The following is a 21,623-nucleotide window of genomic DNA, read 5'->3' as shown; positions in this document are numbered from 1 at the left end:
ACATTTTAGCCAAGGGTGAGGTGCCAGACAATTTGAGGATAGCCAATGTCGTTCCATTGTTTGAGGAAGGGTCCAAGAATAAGATAGGAAATTATAGGCTGGTGAGCTTGACATCAGTACTGGATAAGTTATGGGAAGGTATTCTAAGGATCCAGACATATAATTATTTTGATAGACAGGGATTGATTAGGGATAGTCAAGCTGGCTTTGTGTGTGGTAGGTCGTATCTAACTAATCTTACACAATTGTTTAAGGAAGTTAGCAGGAAAGTTAATGAAGGCAAGCCAATGGATGTTGTCTACTTGGACTCAAGGCTTTTGACAAGGTCCTGCATGGGAGATTGGTCAAGAAGGTTCAGTTGATTGACATTCCAGATGAGGTAGTAAACTGGATTAGACATTGGAGAAGCTAGAGAGTGGTGGTAGATGGTTGTTATTCTGACTGGAGGCCTGTGACTAGGTGTGTCACAGGGATCAGTCCTGAGTCTATTGCTGTTTGCATCTGTATCAATGATCTGGATGATGAAGTGGTAAACTGAATCAGCAAATTTGCAGATGACACCAAGAATGGGACTGTACTGGACAGCAAGGAAGACAATCAAAGCTTGCAATAGGATCTGGACCAGCTGGAAAAATGGACTGAAAAATGGCAGATGGAATTTAATGCAGGTAAGAGTGAGGTGTTGCTTTTTGGGAGGTCAAACCAGGGTAGGACTTGCATGGTAGGGCACTGAGGAGTGTCGTAAAACAGAGGAATCTTGAAATACTGGACGATAAATTCCTTGAAAGTGGTGCCACAGGTAGATAGGATGTAAAGAAAGCTTTTGGCACATTGGCCTTCATAAACCAAAATACAAACGTTTGTATTAAGTACAGGAGTTGGGATGTTATGTTGAAGTTGCATAAGATGTTGGTGAGGCCTAATTTGCAGTATAGTGTGCAGTTCTGGTCACCAACCTACAGGAGAGATACCATTTTTGGATTTCAGTTTGGCATTCAACTATGGAAGACTAGGGGTAGTCAAAACTGACCAATGCATCACCAGCATCATTATTTTATTGTGCTTTTTGTGTTGCATTGAGATTCAGAATAACAATTTTATTCTCCTTTACACTTGTGTACTGGAGATAATATTAAACAACCTTGAGACTTGCAAGTGTGCAGAGAAAATTTACAAGGGTTTTGCCAGGATTTGAGGACTTGAGTTATAGAAAGCAGTTGAATAGGTTACAACTTTATTCCCTGGAGCCTAGAAGAATGAATGAAGATTTGACAGGAATACACAAAATTATGAGGGGTATAGATAGGGTAAATGCAAGCAGGGTTTTTCCACTAAGGTTGGGTGATACTAGAACTAAAGGTCATGGGTTAAGCATGAAAGGTGAAACATTTGAGGCAAACGTGACTGGAAACTTCTCAACTCAAGGGCTGCCAGTGAAAGTGGTGGATGTGTGTTCAAATTTCAACACTTATGGGAAATTTGGGTAGGTACACGGATGGGAGGTGTGTGGATGTCTATGGATTGGGTGCAGGTCAATTGGATTAGGCAGATTAATAGTTCAGCATGGGCTAGATGGGCCAAAGGGTGGGTTTCAGTGTTGTGGTATTCCATGACTCAATCTCTCCTCTTCCTTTTCTGACCCTCTTCTTATCCCTCATTTACGATTTGATATGCCTCACCTTGTCCTTTTTTCCCTTTCTCCTCATAAAGGCGTCACCCCCACTTCATTCTCCCATTTCTCATTATCCTATTTCCCCAATCACTTGATATATATATATATTCTCTTTCTCCGCACTCCTGCTTAACTTGTAAAATGTTCTGCATATTGACTAAATGCATTTGGACTGAATAGTTCGTATTAAAATGAAATGAAAATATGGAAGTCATGTGAACTCATCAGTTTTTCGTTGTTAACATTTCTGAAATACTTGGGCAACTTTATGCCACACATCTATTGTTGTGTTAACTGTGGTTCTTGGAAAGGACTGTGTAATGGCTTTGGCTATGTCTATACACTTAATATACAAAAGAATTGCATCTCAGATCAATTACACATTTTGTTCGTGTTATAACTGAATTAATAAAAAAGGCCTTTTGAATCCAAAACAAAAGGTTGGCATAAAGTTCAAGACTATCTTGAGTATAATGACTTTCCCATGTCACTGCTTGTGTCAATTTGATGTGAGGCTGACATTCTTACAATGTCATTCATTTCCCCAAGCTATTAGATTTAGCCAGTAATGTTTGCTTGTTCTATATGATACCTTAAATCACAGCAATAACCTGATTTTGTGCTTTTAATGTGAAAGTTCTCCAATCACATGGATTATAAAATCATAAAAAGAAGGTATTAAGAGGGACTCTAAAAGTGTTTTTTAAGGATAGGCAAAAGAGCGATGGAAAAACAAAGGTGCAGGGAAGGAATTGGGTCTTAATAATCCAATGACTGATGCTTGAAACTCTTAACTTTGTGTTAAAGTGCCTACACGGCCTCTTAACCTTCAACAAGCATAAAATTCTGGTGATTCTTTGAGCTGGCACAGTTGTGCCTGTGGTGAAGTTGTTACCCCACAGTTATAGCAACCTGTGTTCAACTGGCACAGAGTGGAGTTAACACTTCCACTCTGTTACTGCAGGGTTACCTCTGGGGGTTCAGATTTCCTCCAGCTTTCCAAAGCTGTCCAGGTTGGTTGATTAATGAGGCAACGTAAATTGCCCCTGGTATACAGGCAGGTGTTTGAATGTGAGGTGAGGGGAGAATAAAATGGCATTGATGTAGGTGAGCACTTGATGGTCAGCATGGACACGATAGACTGTAAGGCTTGTTTCCATGCTCGATGTTTATGAACTTACGATTCCAACCAATCAGAAACTGCACCCTCCTCCTCGCATGGTCTTCAGACCATTGGAAATATTAATCAACACTGAACAGGAGGATGTGCATTTCGCTGTTCAAATTTTGGTCTTTCTTTGTAATAAAGTGTAGATCAGTAAGCACAAAGATGTTAATGGAACTTCTGGTCAGCATTTGTGGAGAAGGTTGTACTGTAAATTTGGGAAATGCAAGCAGGCTTTTTTCACTAAGGTTGGGGGGGGATCTACTACTAGAGGTCATGGGTTAAGGGTGAAAGGTGAAAAGTTTAAGGGGAACATGGGGGGAGCTACTTCAGAGGCTCGAGAGAGAGTGTGGAATGAGCTGCCATTTCAAGTGGTACATGCAAGCTCGATTTCAACATTTAAGAGAAGTTTGGACAGGTCCGTGGATGGTAGGGGTATGGAAGGCTATGATCCTGGTGCAGTTGATTGGGAGTAGGCAGTTTAAATGACTCAGCATGGACTGGATGGGCCAAAGAGCCTGTTTCTGTGCAGAATTTCTCTATAGCTCTATGAACTTGTGCTTAATAGTTGAAGTATGAATCAGCCAGAAAACATTGTAATAGTCTTGAGGTGAAAAAGGTTTAATGTACAATTTTTGTAGCAGTGGGAAGAGGCAGTGGAGAAACATGCAAAGGTGGAGTCCTCACCAATGGGCAGGTTGTGACTGGTGCTATGGTTGGTGCAGGCCGGGAGCTGTGCTACAGTGAGAGGGGCCCGTGCATCCCTAGATTTATTTATTCACTTACAGGATGTGGGCATCGCCAGCTAAGCTAGTATTTATTGCCCATTCCTAGCTGCCCTTGAGAAGGTGGTGATGCGCTGATAAGCATTTTAATGCTTGCTATTGAGTCCTAATAAATTAAGTTTGTAATCCTAAGTAGATAATTGGAGTTTGTGTCTTTCTGCCTATCTGAGCCAATCCATTTGTGATGTAATAGAAGTCAAAGGTTTTTTTGTTGTTCTGGTGACAGTGCTATAAAACTTGAGGGTAAGGAACTACTGTATCTTCAATGTTAGGTTGCAAAAGATCCAGGAAGTTGGGTGATTTGTGGTTTAGTGAAGTATGTTTGGGAAAGGAGGAGGTGGGTTTTATGACCAAGTGTGGGTATATAAGGAATAAGAAGCTGAGGAACTGCAGGTGTGGAGCGGATGGCATCCTTGCAAAATGTATCTTTATAAAGGAGAAGAAAGGGATAGTATTGTGTGCCATTCTAGTCATCTCATTACAGGAAAGATATCAATAAAGCAGAAAGAGTACAGAGAAAATTTATACAAGGATGCTATAAAAATTGAGGAGTTATAGGGAAAGGTTGAATAGGTTAAGATTTCAGTCCATGGAGGGTAGGAGGATGAGGGGAGATCTGCAGAGGTATACAGAATTATGAGGTACAGATAGGGTAAATGCAAGCTGGCTTTTCCCACTGAGGTTGGGTGGGAGTAGAACTAGAGGTTATGGGTTAGGTGTGAAATGTTTAAGGAGAACATGAGGGGCAACTTCATCACTGAGACAGTAGTGAGTGTGGCATGAGCTCCCAGCAGAAATGGGGAACTTGGGTTTGATTTCAACATTTAAGAGAAGTTTGGATATGTACATAGATGGGAGGGGTGTGGAGGGCTACGGTCCCGGTGCAGGTCGATGGGACTAGGCAGAATAATAGTGAGACTAGATGAGCTATTTCCATATTGTGGTGCTCTATGACTCTAACTGAATAGATAGTCTTAACACTTGTAGCAAAATAATCCTTGATGGTGATTGGGAGACTGGAGTGGGATATTTGTGATGGTAGGGAGAAAGCAAAGGAATTTGTTGCCTGCTGTTGAGGGTGGCATTCCTCAATGAGCATCTGGGATTCTTGGAATTGCACTGGATAATGCACATCTTTAAAAGGATAATTCAGAAGTGGGAGGGAAATCCTGTTCAGAATAACTGAACTTCACAGCACAGGAGACCATTTAACCCATCATGCCCATACCTGCAAAAATTGACTGGAAGTTGTTGTCACTTCCAGTCTCTTGGCCCTTAGCCTTGTGGGTTATGGTTCTTCAAGCTACTCATTTGTACTTAGTCTGTGAGTTCCTGGTTAATCTGCATTGTCCTTTTACTGAAATGCGTGGACTTGCCGTTATTAAGTTGCATGCCATCTTAGACAATGACTCCCACCCACTCCATAATGTACTGGTTAGGCACAGGAGTACATTCAGCCAGAGACTCATTCCACCGAGATGGAAGACTGAGCATCATAGGAAGTCATTCCTGCCTGTGGCCATCAAACTTTAAAACTCATCCCTCAGAGTGTCAGACACCCTGAGCCAATAGGCTGTCCCTGGACTTATTTCCACTTGGCATAATTAACTTACTGTCATTTAATTATTTATGGTTTTATATTGCTATATTTCTTCACTATTCTTGGTTGGTGCAGCTGTAACGAAACCCAATTTCCCTCGGGATCAATAAAGTATGTCTGTCTGTCTGTCTGTCTAAAGATGTGGGTATTTTTGGAGCAGTCTCTTCCCATTTGGCTGTCTAATTGTCCACAACTATACCTTTGATCCACCTCTGTCACTGGGTCTAAAAGTTGGATCTCTTTCATCCTCCAGCACCATTGGCATATCATTATCAAAGGACTCACATTGGTGACTCCTGAAGGTAATCAAAAATAGGAATCAGTGCTATTGTTAGCAGTGCCCATATCCCACAGATTAATACGAAAAGGGGAGAAAAACATGTCTGTCTTAAGGGGTTCATGTTGCCAAAGATCATTAAAACTACTATTGGTACTTCCCAAACATTTTGCTGCTGTAAAAATATAATAAAACTCTGTACATGAGGTGGTGCTGCTCTTCCAGGACTTATGGTAATTCTTTAAAGATTAAACATTGAAAGAGATTCTGGGTTGAGAGTAAATACTTGAAAACTTTATTCCATTCATATTCTGAAAGTTAATTAGTTAAAATGCCCCCTGTGGTGAAACTTAGCTGCATGGGTTTTCAGGAATTTTCTAAGTAAGATTCATTTTAAAACTATTGCATTTCCTTGAATAGAAAATAGCTTCAATCTGTTCTCTAATGATTGACTTTTTCTTTAACTTATTTATTCATTATTTTCAATTCTGCAGGAAAGGTTTATGGGGGTCACATCCGACACTGACATAAGGAAACAAGAAGGAAGGAATGTCTGATTGATGACTGCATATAATCCTGTACATGGTGATGATTAACTTGATGTACTATGGAATCTGTCAACACAATGGAATGAGATGAAAAATTCACAATTACGTGTAACAAGAATGCAACAAGCATTTGATAAGCCAGAAAAAAATCCATTATTTGCAATCAAGACACACACACACACACACACACACACACACACAGTGTTTGATTTTCTTGGGGTGAGTACATAGCTTGACTCGGGAAAAGAGAAAGGAAAAGGAGAGTGCAGTTATTAGATTAGGTATGTATGCTCTTTGTGTAGCTTGTGGTTGTGACGGAGTCATCTTAAGAAGCTTGTATTGTTCCTCATGCCTGAGTCACTTCAGAAAGGGAAACCCAAGAGGCAAGGCAATGAAATCCACTAAGTCATTTCTAAAGGACTCCATTTGATATGTGGGCCATCAACTTGTTCACAGAAGGCAACCATTCAGCCTATGAAATCCGTACTAGCTGAACCGAAGAGAAATCCAGTTCATCCTACTCCTCTACTTTCTTTTGAACTCTGAACATTCTTTCCTTTCAGATACTTACCTAGCTATCACTGAATGCTACAAGTGAATTTGCCCCCATTTCTGCCCCTGACTCATTGTGTAAACAAAACATAATCCTTCATGTCCCTTTTGGATCTTTTGCTATTCACCTTCATTTCATGTCCTTGAGTTTATAAACCTTCCTCCTAAGGAAGTAGTTCCATTCAGTCTAATATGTTTGTACTCTTCATAATTGTAAATCCCTCAATCCCAGATCCCCTCACATCCCCTATTGTTTTAAGATCAATCTCAGGCCCCCGAGTTTATCCACGTACAGCTCCTCCCCAGATTACGAAAGCCTAACTGACAGGCAACCCACACACTTGAATGAACATTTCGGAGACTGAAGGATTACTCATCTATTAACTAGACAGCACTGAAAGCAGTCATATTCCACGAACAGCCTTTCCACTGTATCACTGACATCCCTTAAATTCTTTCCATCACCCCTGCCTCCCCTCACACCAAGTCCTTCAGCCCCTCTCCAACAACCCTTACACACCCCCCCCAAATCTCTGCAACTTAATGCATGCTTGATTTCTCACTTTGACTTGAAATGTTGACTACTTTCCTGTTTCCATAACCCGAGTGTTTCTGGTACTCTTTGATTTTACTTAGATAGCCTTGTACTTCAATTTTATATAAGCCCAAAAATGACTTTTATTTTATACAAGTACAAAAAGCAGCATAAAGAATGTTAGAAAATGAAATACTGCAGTTTTGTTGCCTCCTTTTAGATTTCGTGGTTTACTGTTTCCTGAATTGTTCTTTGTTTTTGTGCATCCCCTTAACATTTAATAGAGCAATAACCCTCCCTGATGACATGTACATTCTTTAGTAATGGATTTTTTACTCCTGAGAAGCAAAAGCGGAAAATCTATGCCAGCAGAGTAAGGCTGCGTGTTTTACAACAAAATGAATTGCAATTTATTGCTGTAATAATTCTCTAACATTGCTTTGGAGACAACCTTCTGGTTGATACTGTTTTCCATTCTGTCCCATGAGTCACTCAGTGTATACAGTATTTTATTATACAATACTTCCTTCTAAATACAAAAACTGCTTCCTCCATCTGATCACTTGAAAATTTTTCCCTCAAACATGGAGTTAAAAAAGTAGCAAACATTTTGTTAATTGAATTCAGTGGAACATATTGACCAAGTAGCCCATTTTGATTCTGATGGACCTTGACCATTGGTTATACTCATCAGAATCAGATTTATTATCACCAGCTTGTGACGTGAAATTTGTTAACTTAGCAGCAGCAGTTCAATACAATACATAATCCAGCAGAGAGAGAAAAAATAATAAATAAAATAAAAATGTAATTATAAATAAACAAGTAAATTGATTACATGTATTGAATAGATTATTTAAAAATGTGCAAGAACAGAAATAATGTATATTTTAAAAACTGAGGTAGTGTTCAAGGGTTCAATGTCCATTTAGGAATCGGATGGCAGAGGGGAAGAAGCTGTTCCTGAATCGCTGAGTGTGTGCCTTCAGGCTTCTGTATCTCCTTCCTGATGGTAACAGTGAGAAAAGGGCATGCCCTGAGTGCTGGAGATCTTTAATAATGGATGCTGCCTTTCTGAGACACTGCTCCCTGAAGATGTCCTGGGTACTTTGTAGGCTAGTGCCCAAGATGGAGCTGACTAGATTTACAACCCTCTGCAGCTTCTTTCAGTCCTGTGCAGTAGCTCCTCCATACCAGACAGTGATGCAGTCTGTCAGAATGCTCTCCACAGTACAACTACAGAAGTTTTTGAGTGTATTTGTTAACATGCCAAATCACTTCAAACCCTTAACAAAGTATAGCTGCTGTCTTGCCTTCTTTATGACTCCATCGATATATTGAGTCCAGGTTAGATCCTCAGAGATCTTGACACCCAGGAACTTGAAGCTGCTCACTCTCTCCACTTCTGATCCCTCAATGAGGATTGGTATGTGTTCCTTCATCTTACCCTTCCTGAAGTCCACAATCAGCTCTTTCGTCTTACTGATGTGCCAGGTTGTTGCTGCGACACCACTCCACTTGTTGGCATATCTCTCTCCTGTACACCCTCTCGTCACCACCTGAATTTCTACCAACAATGGTTGTATTGTCAGCAAATTTGTAGATGATTTGAGCTATGCCTAGCCACACAGTCATGTGTATACAGAGAGTAGAGCAGTGGGCTAAGCACACACCCCTGAGGTGTGTCAGTGTTGATCGTCAGCAAGGAGGAGATGTTGTCACCAATCCGCACAGACTGTGGTCTTCCGGTTAGGAAGTCAAGGATCCAATTGCAGAGAGAGGTACAGAGGCCCAGGTTCTGCAACTTCTCAATCAGGATTGTGAGAATGATGGTATTAAATGCAGAGCTACAGTCGATGAACAGCATCATGACGTAGGTGTTTGTGTTGTCCAGGTGGTCTAAAGCTATGTGAAAAGCCATGGAGACTGCATCTGCCATTGACCTATTGTGACAATAGGCAAATTGCAATGGGTCCAGGTCCTTGCTGAGGCAGGAGTTCAGTCTAGTCATAACCAACCTCTCAAAGCATTTCATCACTGTCGATGTGAGTGCTACCGGGCAATAGTCATTAAGGCAGCTCACATTATTCTTCTTTGGCACTGGTATAATTGTTGCCTTTGTAAAGGAAGTGGGAACTTCTGTCTATAGCAGTGAGAGGTTGAAAATGTCCTTGAATACTCCTGCTAGTTGGTTGGCTCAGGTTTTTCAGAACCTTACCGGGTATTCCATTGGGACCTTCTGCCTTGCGAGGGTTCACTCTCTTTAAAGACAATCTAACATCGGCCTCTGAGACAGAGATCACAGGGTCATCAGGTGCAGCAGGGATCTTCACAGCTGAGGTTGTGTTCTCCCTTTCAAAGCGGGCATAGAAGGGGTTGAGTTCATCTGGTAGTGAAGCATCACTGCCATTTGCTTCCTTAGAAATCAATGCTCTAAGTGAAGAAAATTGGTAGCCGATGATCTCATAGGCATTATAAAAGATGAATTTCTTTCACTAGATGTCTTTCAATGTTGCAACATATCAATGTTAAGTACAGTACAGATGCCATCAAATGTAAAATAATTGTTTTCATTGCTGCAATTACTTTTAGAATCAAGTTAGGTATTTTCGTTGTCAATGCTAATAACTTAACGACTTGGAAATGTTTAAGCAAGACACAGTACATCATGTACTGAGCAAAAGATAAGATCAAAACCTTAATTTATTTTTGTCATTCTGTCCAAAAGCATTTGTAACTATGCTGATGATGCAATGATTATTATTACAATCATAATAGACCATTTCGGCCAGCATTGGTCAATATATTCACTTGTATTTGTGGAAGGTATGGTGTGATTTAGGTACTGCAAATGTTATAGAGGTAGGGAAGCTGAGGGAACTACCTAAAACTGGGACCCACTGGATTAATTAGTGCATTGTAGAACAAAACAGCTCTAGCTCATAAAAGTTTTACAAATGTACTAAAACTGCTTCCATGGACTCCAGAAAATATAGATATCTTTCAATTCTGATTCTTTTACAATATTTGAAACTATTATAATCTGTTTTGGTTATTTACACTTTTTCTGCAAAATAAATGTGAATTAAGAGGAGCGCAGGGAACGTTCCATATTAACCGCAAGCTCTGTAAGCAAGAAACTTCATTGCACCCTGGTGTATGTAACAATAACCAGATCTATGTAGCAGAGTTTTCTGAGTCATGCCTCGAAGGCTGCATGATGGCTAGTTACAGGAATATTGAAAAATTGTACCAGTAGTGCTCTGCAAATAACTTAAATTTCAATTTAAATTTCATATAGAAAATATAAAACTGGACAGGCTATATGGTCCACAGTGTTGTACTAATCTTGATACTTATTTATACTAAATAACCCCCCCCCCCTTATCATCCATATCCATTCATTCCCTTCATATTCATGTGTCTTTCTAAAAGAGTCTTCAAATCCACCAAACTGCCTACTTCCACTACTTTCCCAATAACCTGTTCCAGGCAAATCTCACTCTGCATAAACAAACTTGCCCCTCAAATCATCCTTAAACTATCTCTCCCCCCCCCCCCACCCGCCCACAAACCTTAAAAGCATGTTCTCCATGTTTAACATTTCTATCCTGGGGAGAAGATTCTGACTGTCTATCTATGCCTCTCATAATTTAAAAGGAACTGTCTAGGGAGAACAACACAAATTTACCCAAAACTTCCTACTGTTATTATTTCAGTCAAGTTAGCTTAGCATGTCCCCATGGTTGTTAATAACAGACAGAATTTGGGATTTGACTACTTGTGCCTTTCTATTGGTTTTGCATTCAAAAACTTTGCAGAACATGTCAAGCTTAACTGGCATGTTTGAGCACATCTGTTCAATGGAGACTAAATAAAAGGAATACCAGATACATAAGGTGCCTTTCATGATTTCAGAAATTTTCAGGCACTTTTACATCAATCATAGCTTTACATGAACTGTGGCAGTGAATTTACACTCAGCAAGATCAAACAACTCTCAGAAGATTAAAATGATTAGGTAATCTTTTGGGGAGGGGGATTAGATTGAAGTATTGGCTATGTCAATAGAAGACCTCCTCAACTCTTCCGAACAAAGTCTTGCTATCTTTTTTGTCCACATGAAATGAGCTCAGTTGGCTAATGATAATGTATGTAGTGATGCTAGATAGTCCAAGGTCAACATTTTTGACTTCCTCAACAGACACAGAAAAATCAGTTTCAGATAATCTACTGTCTGGAAATATGACTCCATTTCTAAAGAGAAAGTTGTAGAATCTCCCCATTACTCTGACATTATACAATGCCATAGAATTTGTCCTCTGCTCTCCATATAACAATACAGAGCAAAGGTTCCCTTAATATCATGTAATGAATAAAATCATTTGTATAGAAACCAACAGAGGCTTGTCATATTGCTCTTCCCTTCTCCTTCATCTTGACTCCATTTGATTCACATTTCACCCCCATCAACTATACTATTCCTCTCCTGTTATTCTCTTACACTGTTCCTTTTCTGTCAGTCACTTCTCTTTACATCTTCCTTTCCTACTCTCTTCTCCTTCTCCTTTATTGACCTATACTCTCCAGGATCTTTCTCCATCTCCTCTCCTTATTACTGCCCTTCATACTTCTGTCCTCTTTCTTCTCCTACGCTACTTCTATCTCCCTAACGTTCTCATTTTCTCTTTTTTTCTCATTATTCAGCGTTCAGTGTTGTCCAACTTAGATGTCCATCCATTCTTTGCTCTTATCCATGCCTATGTCTACAGCCCCTTTAACCCATTTTGACCATGCTGAAGCATTTAACCTGTCTACTTCCATCGATTTGCACCAGGACCATAGCCCTCCATACCCCAAACATCCATGTACCTATCCAAACTTCTCTTAAACGTTGAAATCTGAGGTAACTTTGGAATCAAACCGAAGATAATGTACAAGCTAAATTTCTTCAACAATGGTTACTAATACTGCTGATTCTAAGGAGAGTGTTACATTCTGTGCCAACTACAACTTCTGTTTTGAACTTAAAAACATCACCATTGATATCAACTTGAAGCAAATTATAAAGATTTCAGAAGGATTATTACATTTTTTTATATTTGGAAGAGAGTTCTGAATATAAATAAATGTTAATTTTTTGGGGAATTGTTTTGTAGCAGTTCTGAATTGAGAGACAAATTTAGTAAAAACACAAATTAGTACAATAGTTATTCAAATTCTCTGTTGGCATGTACTATAAAAATCCACATCCCGGTCAGATGGGTAGTAAAAGATAAAAGTAGAATTGTTTTCATATATTACATTTGCAATTTACTTAACTAACTGTTATTTTCCTTTGCATAAGGAAAACATAACTGATTAATGAACTTCAAAGATATAATCAAAAGAAAAGCTTTCACTATCTCTGGAGAGTTTCACAACAGACCTCTTCCAGTGGGGATTTGGATTTCTGTACCCTATTCCCATGTCCTTGTCTAAAAATACTAAGGTAAAATGATACCGAATATGTTTCATGAATAAGCATTGATAAAATAATCAGCAGGCCAGGCAGCACCAATTGTGATAGAATAAAACAACCTGGTTCCCAAATGGAGAAAGCTACAGAAACACTGGACAACGAATCTGATGACTCCTAACCAGCAGGAACATTGCTTATTCTGCCCTGAATTTATCATGGTTAACACCAAGTTTCTCCAAGACAAGGATGTTTGAATGAGAATGACCAGGAGATTCAGGAGCTGATTAGTCATGTTTCCAAAAACAAAGTCTTGTCCCCAGTGGTAAAAAAGCAGTTTCACAGTCACCTGCAAACCCGTGACTTTGTGTACAAAAGTTGGTTGGGAAGACCACAGGAAATCCTGTGACTTGTTGATAACCGTGACATTTATGGATTATAGTAAAACACCCAAGAGCTAGCTCACTAGAAAACAAGACTGGAGCAAAAGCTTATCAAGCAGAAATAGATAGTCAGCACCTGGGGAAAGTTCTGCTTAGTTGGACTGTCTTTAATTAGAGGGGCAGTGACTCTGATTCACAACACACTATCTTCTGCAATTTCAATGCTCCCTCAGCCTGGCAAGAGATTGGAGAAGACAAAATCCCTCGTAATATACTAAAATTTGATAGAGCACTAATACTGGTACATAAATGTCCTCACTTCCCTCATCTCTGAAGAAAAGGATGTCATGGGATCTCAGCAATGCTATTGTTAACCATAATCAGAAATGCCAATCGGCGTCCTCCTTCATCGTTACTGTCATGGCCTGGGGTTGATACTGAAGTTCAAAGCCTGTAAGTCAATCAGAAGTCTGGATGTCGAGGCACGATGGCCGAAGGGTCTGAGAATCTACAGATCCACTGGGGGTGGCTGTGAGTCCTCAAGTCCACTGGAGGCTGGAGGCCCGGAGAAGGCTTGTCCTGGGGTTAGAGGACTGTGTGTGGGTGGGTGAATACAAGGGAGGTAAAGGGCTTGCTTTGCTGTTGTTGCTTGTGTGTTCTACCAATGTGGTGGGCATGTTATGTTGGCACCAGAATGTGTGGCAACACTTGCGGGCTTGCACTCAACATATCCGTAAGCTGTGTTGGTCATTAATGGAAGTGACACAGTTCACCCTTTACTTCAATGTACATGTGATAAACAAATGAATCTGAATTCTGTTCATAGAAGCAAAACCTTGGATAATAACTATCATTTAAATCTAGTTTATTAGGAAAGGCTGAATACTCTGTTAAAATAACTTCATACATTAAAATCTGTAATAAAATCAGAAAATGTTGGAAACACTCAACAGGCCAAACAGCATATATGACAAGAGAAAGCACGCTAACGTTTCAGGGTGAAGACTAGAACCCGCTTCTAGCAAAGTGTCTTTGATCTGTAACACTAACTCTGGTTCTCTTTCTGTGAATGATGGTTGGCCAGCTGAGTGTTGTTTTATTAACTCTGTATGTCCCTGCACATTAGGTGCATCTTAAATGAGAATAAAACAGTTTTGCTGCTGTTCTGCTCTGACATGATTAGAACTCACAGTCTACCTTATGTATGTTGTTTAGCTTTTCAAGCCTGCTCTGCCATTGTATAAGATAATCAATTATAGCCTTATCTCCACCCTTAGGTCTGCCTTGTAGTAATCTTTCACCCATTTGCTCTTTGTCACTGTTTTAAAATTATTCACACACTCTGCTTTCGCTGCCCTTGTGAAAAAGAGTTCAAGCAATTTATAACCTTCAGAAAGATTAAAAAATGCTTTAATTCTGACTTAGATGGAAGATCCTCTATTTTTTTAAAATTGTAACCCCAGGTTCAACAATAATCACCTGGTACATGAAACAGAAAGCCTTGAACAGTTATATCCCAGCTTGAATTACTGTCTCATGAAGAGTACAAAAAAAAATGAAAGGGATAGAAGTTCCGACCCTCACAAATTTTTATAGAGACACCATTCCAAGCATCCTGGCCTGTGCATCATGCTTGATATTGTTCTGGCCAAGACCATAAGAAATTACAGAGAGTTATGGACAGAGCTCAGTCTGTCACAAAAACCAACCCTTTCTCCATGGACTCTGTCCACATATCTTACTGGCACAGGAGAACAGCCAGCATACTTAAAGACCTCTTTCATCCAGGATGTTCTCTTTTCTCTGCACTTCCATTGGAGAACATGCACTGCCAGGCTCAAGGACGGTTTCTATCCCACTGCTGTAAGACTCTTGAACAGACCTCCTAAACTTTGAAAATGAGCTCTTGACCTCACAATCTACCTCATTGTTATTGTTCACCTGCACCACACTTTCTCTGTAACTGTGACGTAACATAGCAATTATTCAGTCATAAAGGAAATACAGCGGCGATTTTACTTTCTTAGGAGGTTAAGGGTGTTCAGCTGGTCATTAAACACTAACAGACCTCTACAGATTTACTTCTGTAGTTTTTCATTCTATCTCAGTACATGTGACAATAATAAACCAATACCGCGATTTCTCCAAGCAGCTTGCGAAGTTTCGTCCAGTTATTCCTGTATAGAATACAGAACAAACATGATTCACAGACCAAGTTAGAGAAAGAGAAAATAAGTTAAAAAGCCTTGCTTTTTCTGAGATGGCGATTTCACTCCCTCTACTGGTAAGTGTCTGTCACAAACAAAAGAATCTGGAGATGGTGTGCTGCTTGGCAAATGTCTGTTACTGTTTTTCATTTCTGTGTTTAATTGGCAGTTTAATCCGGGGAAATACCATTTATTTATTTATTTAGTTAGTTATTTACTGAGATGCAGCATGGAATAAGCCCTTCTGACCCTTCGAGCTGCATTACCCTGCAACCCCCAATTTAACCCGAGCTTAATCATGGGTCAATTTAAAGTTCAAAGTAAATTTATTAACACATACATATACGTCACCATATACAACCCTAAGATTTGTTCTCTTGTGGGCCTACTCTATAAATCCAATAATCATAATAGAATCAATGAAAGACCACACCCAACAGAACGGACAAACAGTGTGAAAAGACAGCAAACTCTGCAAATACAAAAAAAGAAATAACAATAATAAATAAGTTTGAATGTCTTACACAGATATCAGAACTCATTGATTTCCAGCCAAGCTTCCCAAATACAATATCTCCCCTCTTTCCACCACTCCTCCGCCCTCTTTGCCCACCAAACCACAATGTGTCCTTTGCATTTTGCAATATATTTTTTGTCCGCGGTGGATAACTTTTTTGTGGGAAGAACCAGACTGATAATCTCGAATACTCTGAAGGTCTTTCACAGGAAAACAAAGCCTGGAACTTCCCAAGAGCTATCAGTCCAGTTGCATTCTGCAATTGGACTCCTCACTCCAATCATTTCACGGTTTTGACGGTCTTCGATCCCAGGGGCATGGCTTAGCCAGCTGTCAAAGCATTACTGGAAATTGGGGGAGCTCTCTATGTTTAGCAGTGTTTGGCTCAGGAGCTTTGGAATCAAGTTGCCCCTCCAGGCAGTAATAATTATTAGACTGGCAAACTCAGGAGGAGAAATCAATACTCCTCCCGCTTACACCCACCCCATCTTCAGCCATATCCAACACGAAAAACATGGATATATGGAGAGCTTTTCAACATTGGCAGGAGGAAATAAAGAAAGTTGTTAAGGTTTTGGTAGACGTGATGCCAATTAGATCTATTACACACCTCAGATCAAGTTGCTTTTTTAAGTGAAACAAAGTAATTAAAAGTTAATTTAAATTCTACTTAAAGTTACTATTATTTTGCACAGTTAAAACCTACACAACATAAATCCATTGCATTACCTTAAAAACATAATTTGCTTTTAAGGACAAATGAGACTTTAATTTCAAACAATGAGAGACTTATATCTCATGATTACCTTAGCGGTAATCATTATTTCCCTCATAACTTTTATAGATGCCGAATTTCTTACAAATCTCATGACATTGGATAGAGAGCAATAACCATTGACTCTGGATCTATAACTTGAGGTTGTTTTGTGACTCAGGTGTATCTGCAGATGTTTATGTTACAAGGCAGGCGGACAAGTTTGAGGCGTTATCTTTTCTTCTAAATCAAAGGGAGTCATTTAAAATAATTGCAACCGTAACTCATGAAGTGGTTTGGACATGTTGAATGATGTAGTGCTTATATGAGTTACCCCCGAAGTTCAGACAGTAAACTTGAAGCATAATAATAAAGTTGAAACAAGCCTTTGTATTTTTATGTAACACGTTCAGTTCTGCAGATCACAACTTTGTGTGCTGCCTTGGGTATTTCACTCCCAATCCAAATAAATTACTTGCCACTTTATTATTTTGCTTTACATCTGTGAATCTTGACAGGAATATCTGCTATTCTTTTCACTCCATTAATATACTTCAAGTATGATGTGTTGCGAGATGCACCCAACTGCACCAGCTTCTGGGGTTCAGATGCTCTGACTCTCCGGAGTAGGGATGGCTGGCACAGAGACTGTAAGGGTTCAGGCAGTCCTGCTAATGGCAACCATGTCTTACAGCACTCGGCGCATGGGATGTCACGATTTGAGTGCCAATTTGGGTATTCTCCTCCACTCCTCCCTGAGCAGGGGGCTGATGTTGGAGTCCCTGCAGCGAATGATCTCGTTGAACATTGCAAGCAGAAATGGACTAGGGAAAGGGAGCTTCTGTTGGCCCGGAAGGTGGAAACCAAGGCTAATTGAAGGAGAAGACAGGGACCCGCCTTACAGCCTGGGCAACAGGTCTGACTGTCCACTCAGGATTTGCCTCTCCGGGTGGATTCTAGAAAGTTGCTGCCCAACTTCACCAGACCCTTCAAGATCCCGAGGAAAGTAAACCCGGTAAGTGGCTTACACCTTGCAGCTACACAAGACCCTGAAGATCAATCCCATCTTCCCCATCTCTATATTGAAACCTGTCTGCACCAGCCCCTTAGTGCCACCTCCATCAGCCCTGTCACCACCCTGGTTTGTCATATGGGCACAGGTCTTCACAACGAGAAGAGTTTTGGACTCAGGAACTGTGTGGGCTGTTCGGCAATACCTCGTGGACTGAGAAGGATTCGGAACTGAGGAAAGGTGCTGGGTGCCTGAAAAAGAATTTTGGATCTGGTTCTCATCCAAGACTCCCCTCACTGTCTCACTGAGCAGCCAGGGCTGTCGGCAGTGACCATAGGGAGGGGTTCCTGTTATGAGATGCACCCAACAGTGCCAGCTTCCGGAATTTAGATGCTTTAATTTTCCAGATTATGGATAGCTGGTGTGGCCCCGTTAATGGTTCAGGCTGTCCTGCTAGCTGGCAATCATGTTTTGGCGGCATGAATTCTGTATTTAAGGAACACCTGAATGGAACCTTGGTGCTCGATCATAAACTCTACGTGGAATATTGTCTAATGTCTTGTTAAGTACTCAGTTCTCATTCCTATTTAGGATCCTGTCTCGATTCCAGCCTTAGAAACTCCAGCCCTTGGGTCCTAACCATCCTCTTCAAGGTCTCTTGTCACACGATGATTCTAACATCATAATTGTCAGTGTTTAATGGAGGTTCTGTTACAACTATAAACTTACTATTCCTCTGGTGCAACACACACAAAATGCGGGAAGGGCTCCAGCATTCTGTGAGTGTTGCTTGGATTTCCAGCTTGTGCAGATTTTCTCTGTTTTTTTATTCCTCTGGTGGTTCGGATTTTACTCAAAATAGCACAAAGACAAGGAGAGATCCATCTTCATGCCAGCTTTTGCAGAGTTATGGGCAATGGTTCTGTAGCTGAGCACAGCCTGGTTGGGAGGGAAGAAATAGTTAATGTGGGCTCCTACTAGTTTCTCACAGTGCCTGAGCATGAGATGTCCATTGAGCATCACAACAGAACTTCGGCAGCTGAGATTTAATTGGCTCTTCAGTCAGCTCTGGAACACGTGGACAATAAAGATGCGTATGATAGAATGCTCCTCAATTGTTACAACTCAGCATCAACCCCTCAAAGCTCATCACAAAACTCCAAAACCGTGCAACTATTCCTCGATTTCCTCATTGGAAGACTCCAATTAGTATGGATCCTTTCTGTAATTTCTTTACTCCTTAGTAAAATAAGATCTATCTCATCTACACTCTCACTTGAACAAGATCTTAGTTCTGATCTCCTGAGGAAAGCTGAGGCAACAGACGGAACTCAGCAGGTTGGGCAGCATCTATAGAGGGAAGAGAACAGCTGGCATTTGCCTCCATAGATGCTGTCTGTCCTGTCGAATATCGCTAGCACTTTGTGTGCATGTTGCTCAAGATTTTCAGCACCTGCCGAATCCCTTCTGTTTCAGGCACCAGAACAGGCCCTTAGGACTGTCAGGTATATCTGAAGAAGGGAATGGGTGGAGTTGTTAGACTTCCCTCTAAGTTTAGTTAGAGCATCTATTTAGGGATGATGATGTAACCTGTCTTAATATTGATCTGCAACTTCTGATACAATTTACAGGAGAAGGTGCTTTTCATTATATTTTTTAAAAAACCACCTTTTGGGATCTGGGCATCACAGGTGTCTCTTGCCTATCCTTAACTACCCCTTAACTGTGACTTGAAGCTATTCCAGAGGACCTTTAAAAATCAACCATATTGTTAATGTTCTGGAGCCACATCCAGTTTGGTAGATAAGGGAGACAGATCTTTTTCCCTTGAAGGGCATTGGTGAATTATATATGTTTTTAATAATCTGCTGAGTTTTTGTCAGTAATCATTACTGACTTCTTTTTCCAAAAATGAGATGATTAACTGAATAAAAATTCCACAGCTGTCATGGTGGGGTTTCAGCAAAAGATTTTGTTTTGTCAGTTCTAGCCTCTTGATTTCTAGTCCAAAAATATAATTGCTGAAGCACCATGATACTCAAATGTACATTTGCTTTTCATTTATAGCAAGAGGTAGTGTTACCATGGGGTCAACAGAGTCTCATAGTATGATGCAGTCCTCTGGACTCACCATCAAAGATATACATATAGTGGCTAAAGTCTCTTACCGTTTGCTGGTAATTACTGATCAATTGCAACAACTTTGCTGGCAAAGACAGACGAGCAGCACCACATCCCAAGTGTGGATTGGATGGGGGTGGGGGGGGGGGAGATGCTGAAATTTTTCAGGTTGAATGAACTGATAGGAATTTTCCCCAACCCCTGCTGAAGGCTGCAAAAATGTTAATTGTAAACAGATTCAGTTGATCAGATCTCCTTGGTTTAGAGTCAGCCAGCGGAGTGCAAGTTTGTCTTGCATATTGTTCAGACAGATTGGTAGTACAAAAATTCAATAAAACACAATAGACTTTTCCAGCTGCTTTTTATTGCTTGAATATTCATCTTGTTAAGATTGCAAGCTGGTTCTGTTTAGTCAGGTCAATCATGTCACTGGCCTGCAGTGCTTTCAATGGGTTATACTATCCACCCACTTATATATCATAAATAATTGAAAAACGCTTTCATGATCTAAAATATTTTGATTGAATCTCTTTAGATTTATCCTAATCAAGAAATGAACTACTTTTTCAGGTGCTATTACATTACATTGCAGTGCACTTCATGCTCATAATTGTAGAAGATAAAGCCTGCTTCCTCAAAATAGCTGCATGTGTTGTTAAGCCTCGATGTAACATTAACATTTCTATAATGCATCCTGACATCTCTGTGGGTCTGCCACAGACAGAGGGTCAAAGGAGTTATACTGCCTTGTGTGTACAAATATCGGTACTGTACTGAGGCATGTGGAGCAGGACGTTCTTAGTTCTGTGCTGAGCTTTGTTTAGAGTGCAAGAGAATGCCACACATGACACCAGTGCTTTTGAAGTAGCTGAAAGAAAACAATAAGCACAGTATCCAAGGTACCAGGGGGTGGATTCACATCCTTGTAGCATAACCCTGCTCTTGTGGAGTTGCAACCAAGATCTGACTTGTGTCCAGCTGTGGACGGTGTTAGCTCAGTTTTAATGCTCTAAAGTCAACTACCTCGTCTGCTGTCAGTAATATTCCTGTGCAATAAACTGGAAGATAGATGTCAATCATGAGACAGCTTTCAGAACAGAAGCAAAACTTGTAAATTTTTAATGAAAATCTAAACATAGCAAACCTGGAGATCTGAAATAAAATCAGAAAATGCCGGAAAAAATCAACTCCTCAGCACCGTCTGAGGAAAGAGGACCGTTAACTTTTAGCGCTGAAAACTCTATATCAGAACAGTGAAAGAAAGAAAACAGGCCAATCTAGGTAGCAAAGAATTCTGGACTGCAGGAAGTGAGTGCAGTTTCCATTGATTAAGGAAGCACAGCTGCTGGGACAGGCTGCAGGTAGAACTGAAACACAGGGGACCCAGAGTCCCCCACTTCCCTCCTTCCTCCTGACGAATGCACAGCCTCTGGAAAATAAAATAGAACATTTCAGAGGAAGATTTCAGTACCACAGGGATGTCAGGGTCTGTTGTACTCTGCTTCACAAAAAATTGGCTTGCCCAACAACACTCCAGACACTCCAAGGGCTTCAGCTTCTACCACATGGGCGGATGGAGGCATCAGATAAAGGCAGAAGTGGTGGCACTTGCTTCATGATTAACTCATTGCATTTCTGTCACAGTCCTGCTCCCCTGACCTGGAATATCTAGCAGTCAAGTGTTGTCCATTTTTATGTGCCAGGCAGGTTTCCACCGTCATCCTGGTTGCAGGGTACATCCCACCACCAGGCTGGCAGTGGGGCAGCTGAGCACTGTGATCAACAGTCATAAGACAGCACATCCTGCTGCCCTCCCCATCATTGCAGGCACTTCAACCAGGCCAGCTTGACTAAGTGTCTGACAACCTACCTCCAGAATGTTACATGTGGAACCACAGGAGCCAACACACCTGACCATTATTCCACCACCATTAAGAATGCTTACCGTGCACCCACACTTTGGCAAGTACTTCTTCTGGCTGTACTTCTACTCCCGACATACAGGCAGCACCAGTAATGAGGAGCACAGAAGTATGG

The 21,623-nt window shown here is 40.6% G+C and overlaps 1 protein-coding gene across 3 annotated transcripts in view; it reads left to right on the top strand.

The window, feature by feature from the left end:
- The window catches only part of LOC132404747 (uncharacterized), a 77,169-nt gene extending 62,154 nt beyond the window's left edge, over positions 1 to 15,015 (top strand). For 2 of the 3 annotated variants that reach the window (XM_059989193.1, XM_059989192.1), the window contains exon 11: positions 5,994 to 10,228. In XM_059989193.1, the coding sequence (XP_059845176.1) occupies positions 5,994 to 6,030 (37 nt within the window). In that variant the 3' untranslated portion in view covers positions 6,031 to 10,228. Of the gene's footprint in view, positions 1 to 5,993; positions 10,229 to 12,481 lie in introns of those variants that run through there. The other variant, XR_009515663.1, reaches the window with a different exon arrangement.
- The last annotated feature ends 6,608 nt before the right edge of the window (positions 15,016 to 21,623 follow it).

Source organism: Hypanus sabinus, chromosome 14 (genome assembly GCF_030144855.1).
Source record: "Hypanus sabinus isolate sHypSab1 chromosome 14, sHypSab1.hap1, whole genome shotgun sequence".
Classification (NCBI taxonomy): Eukaryota; Metazoa; Chordata; class Chondrichthyes; order Myliobatiformes; family Dasyatidae; genus Hypanus; species Hypanus sabinus.
This window is presented reverse-complemented; position numbering and strand designations above follow the sequence as displayed.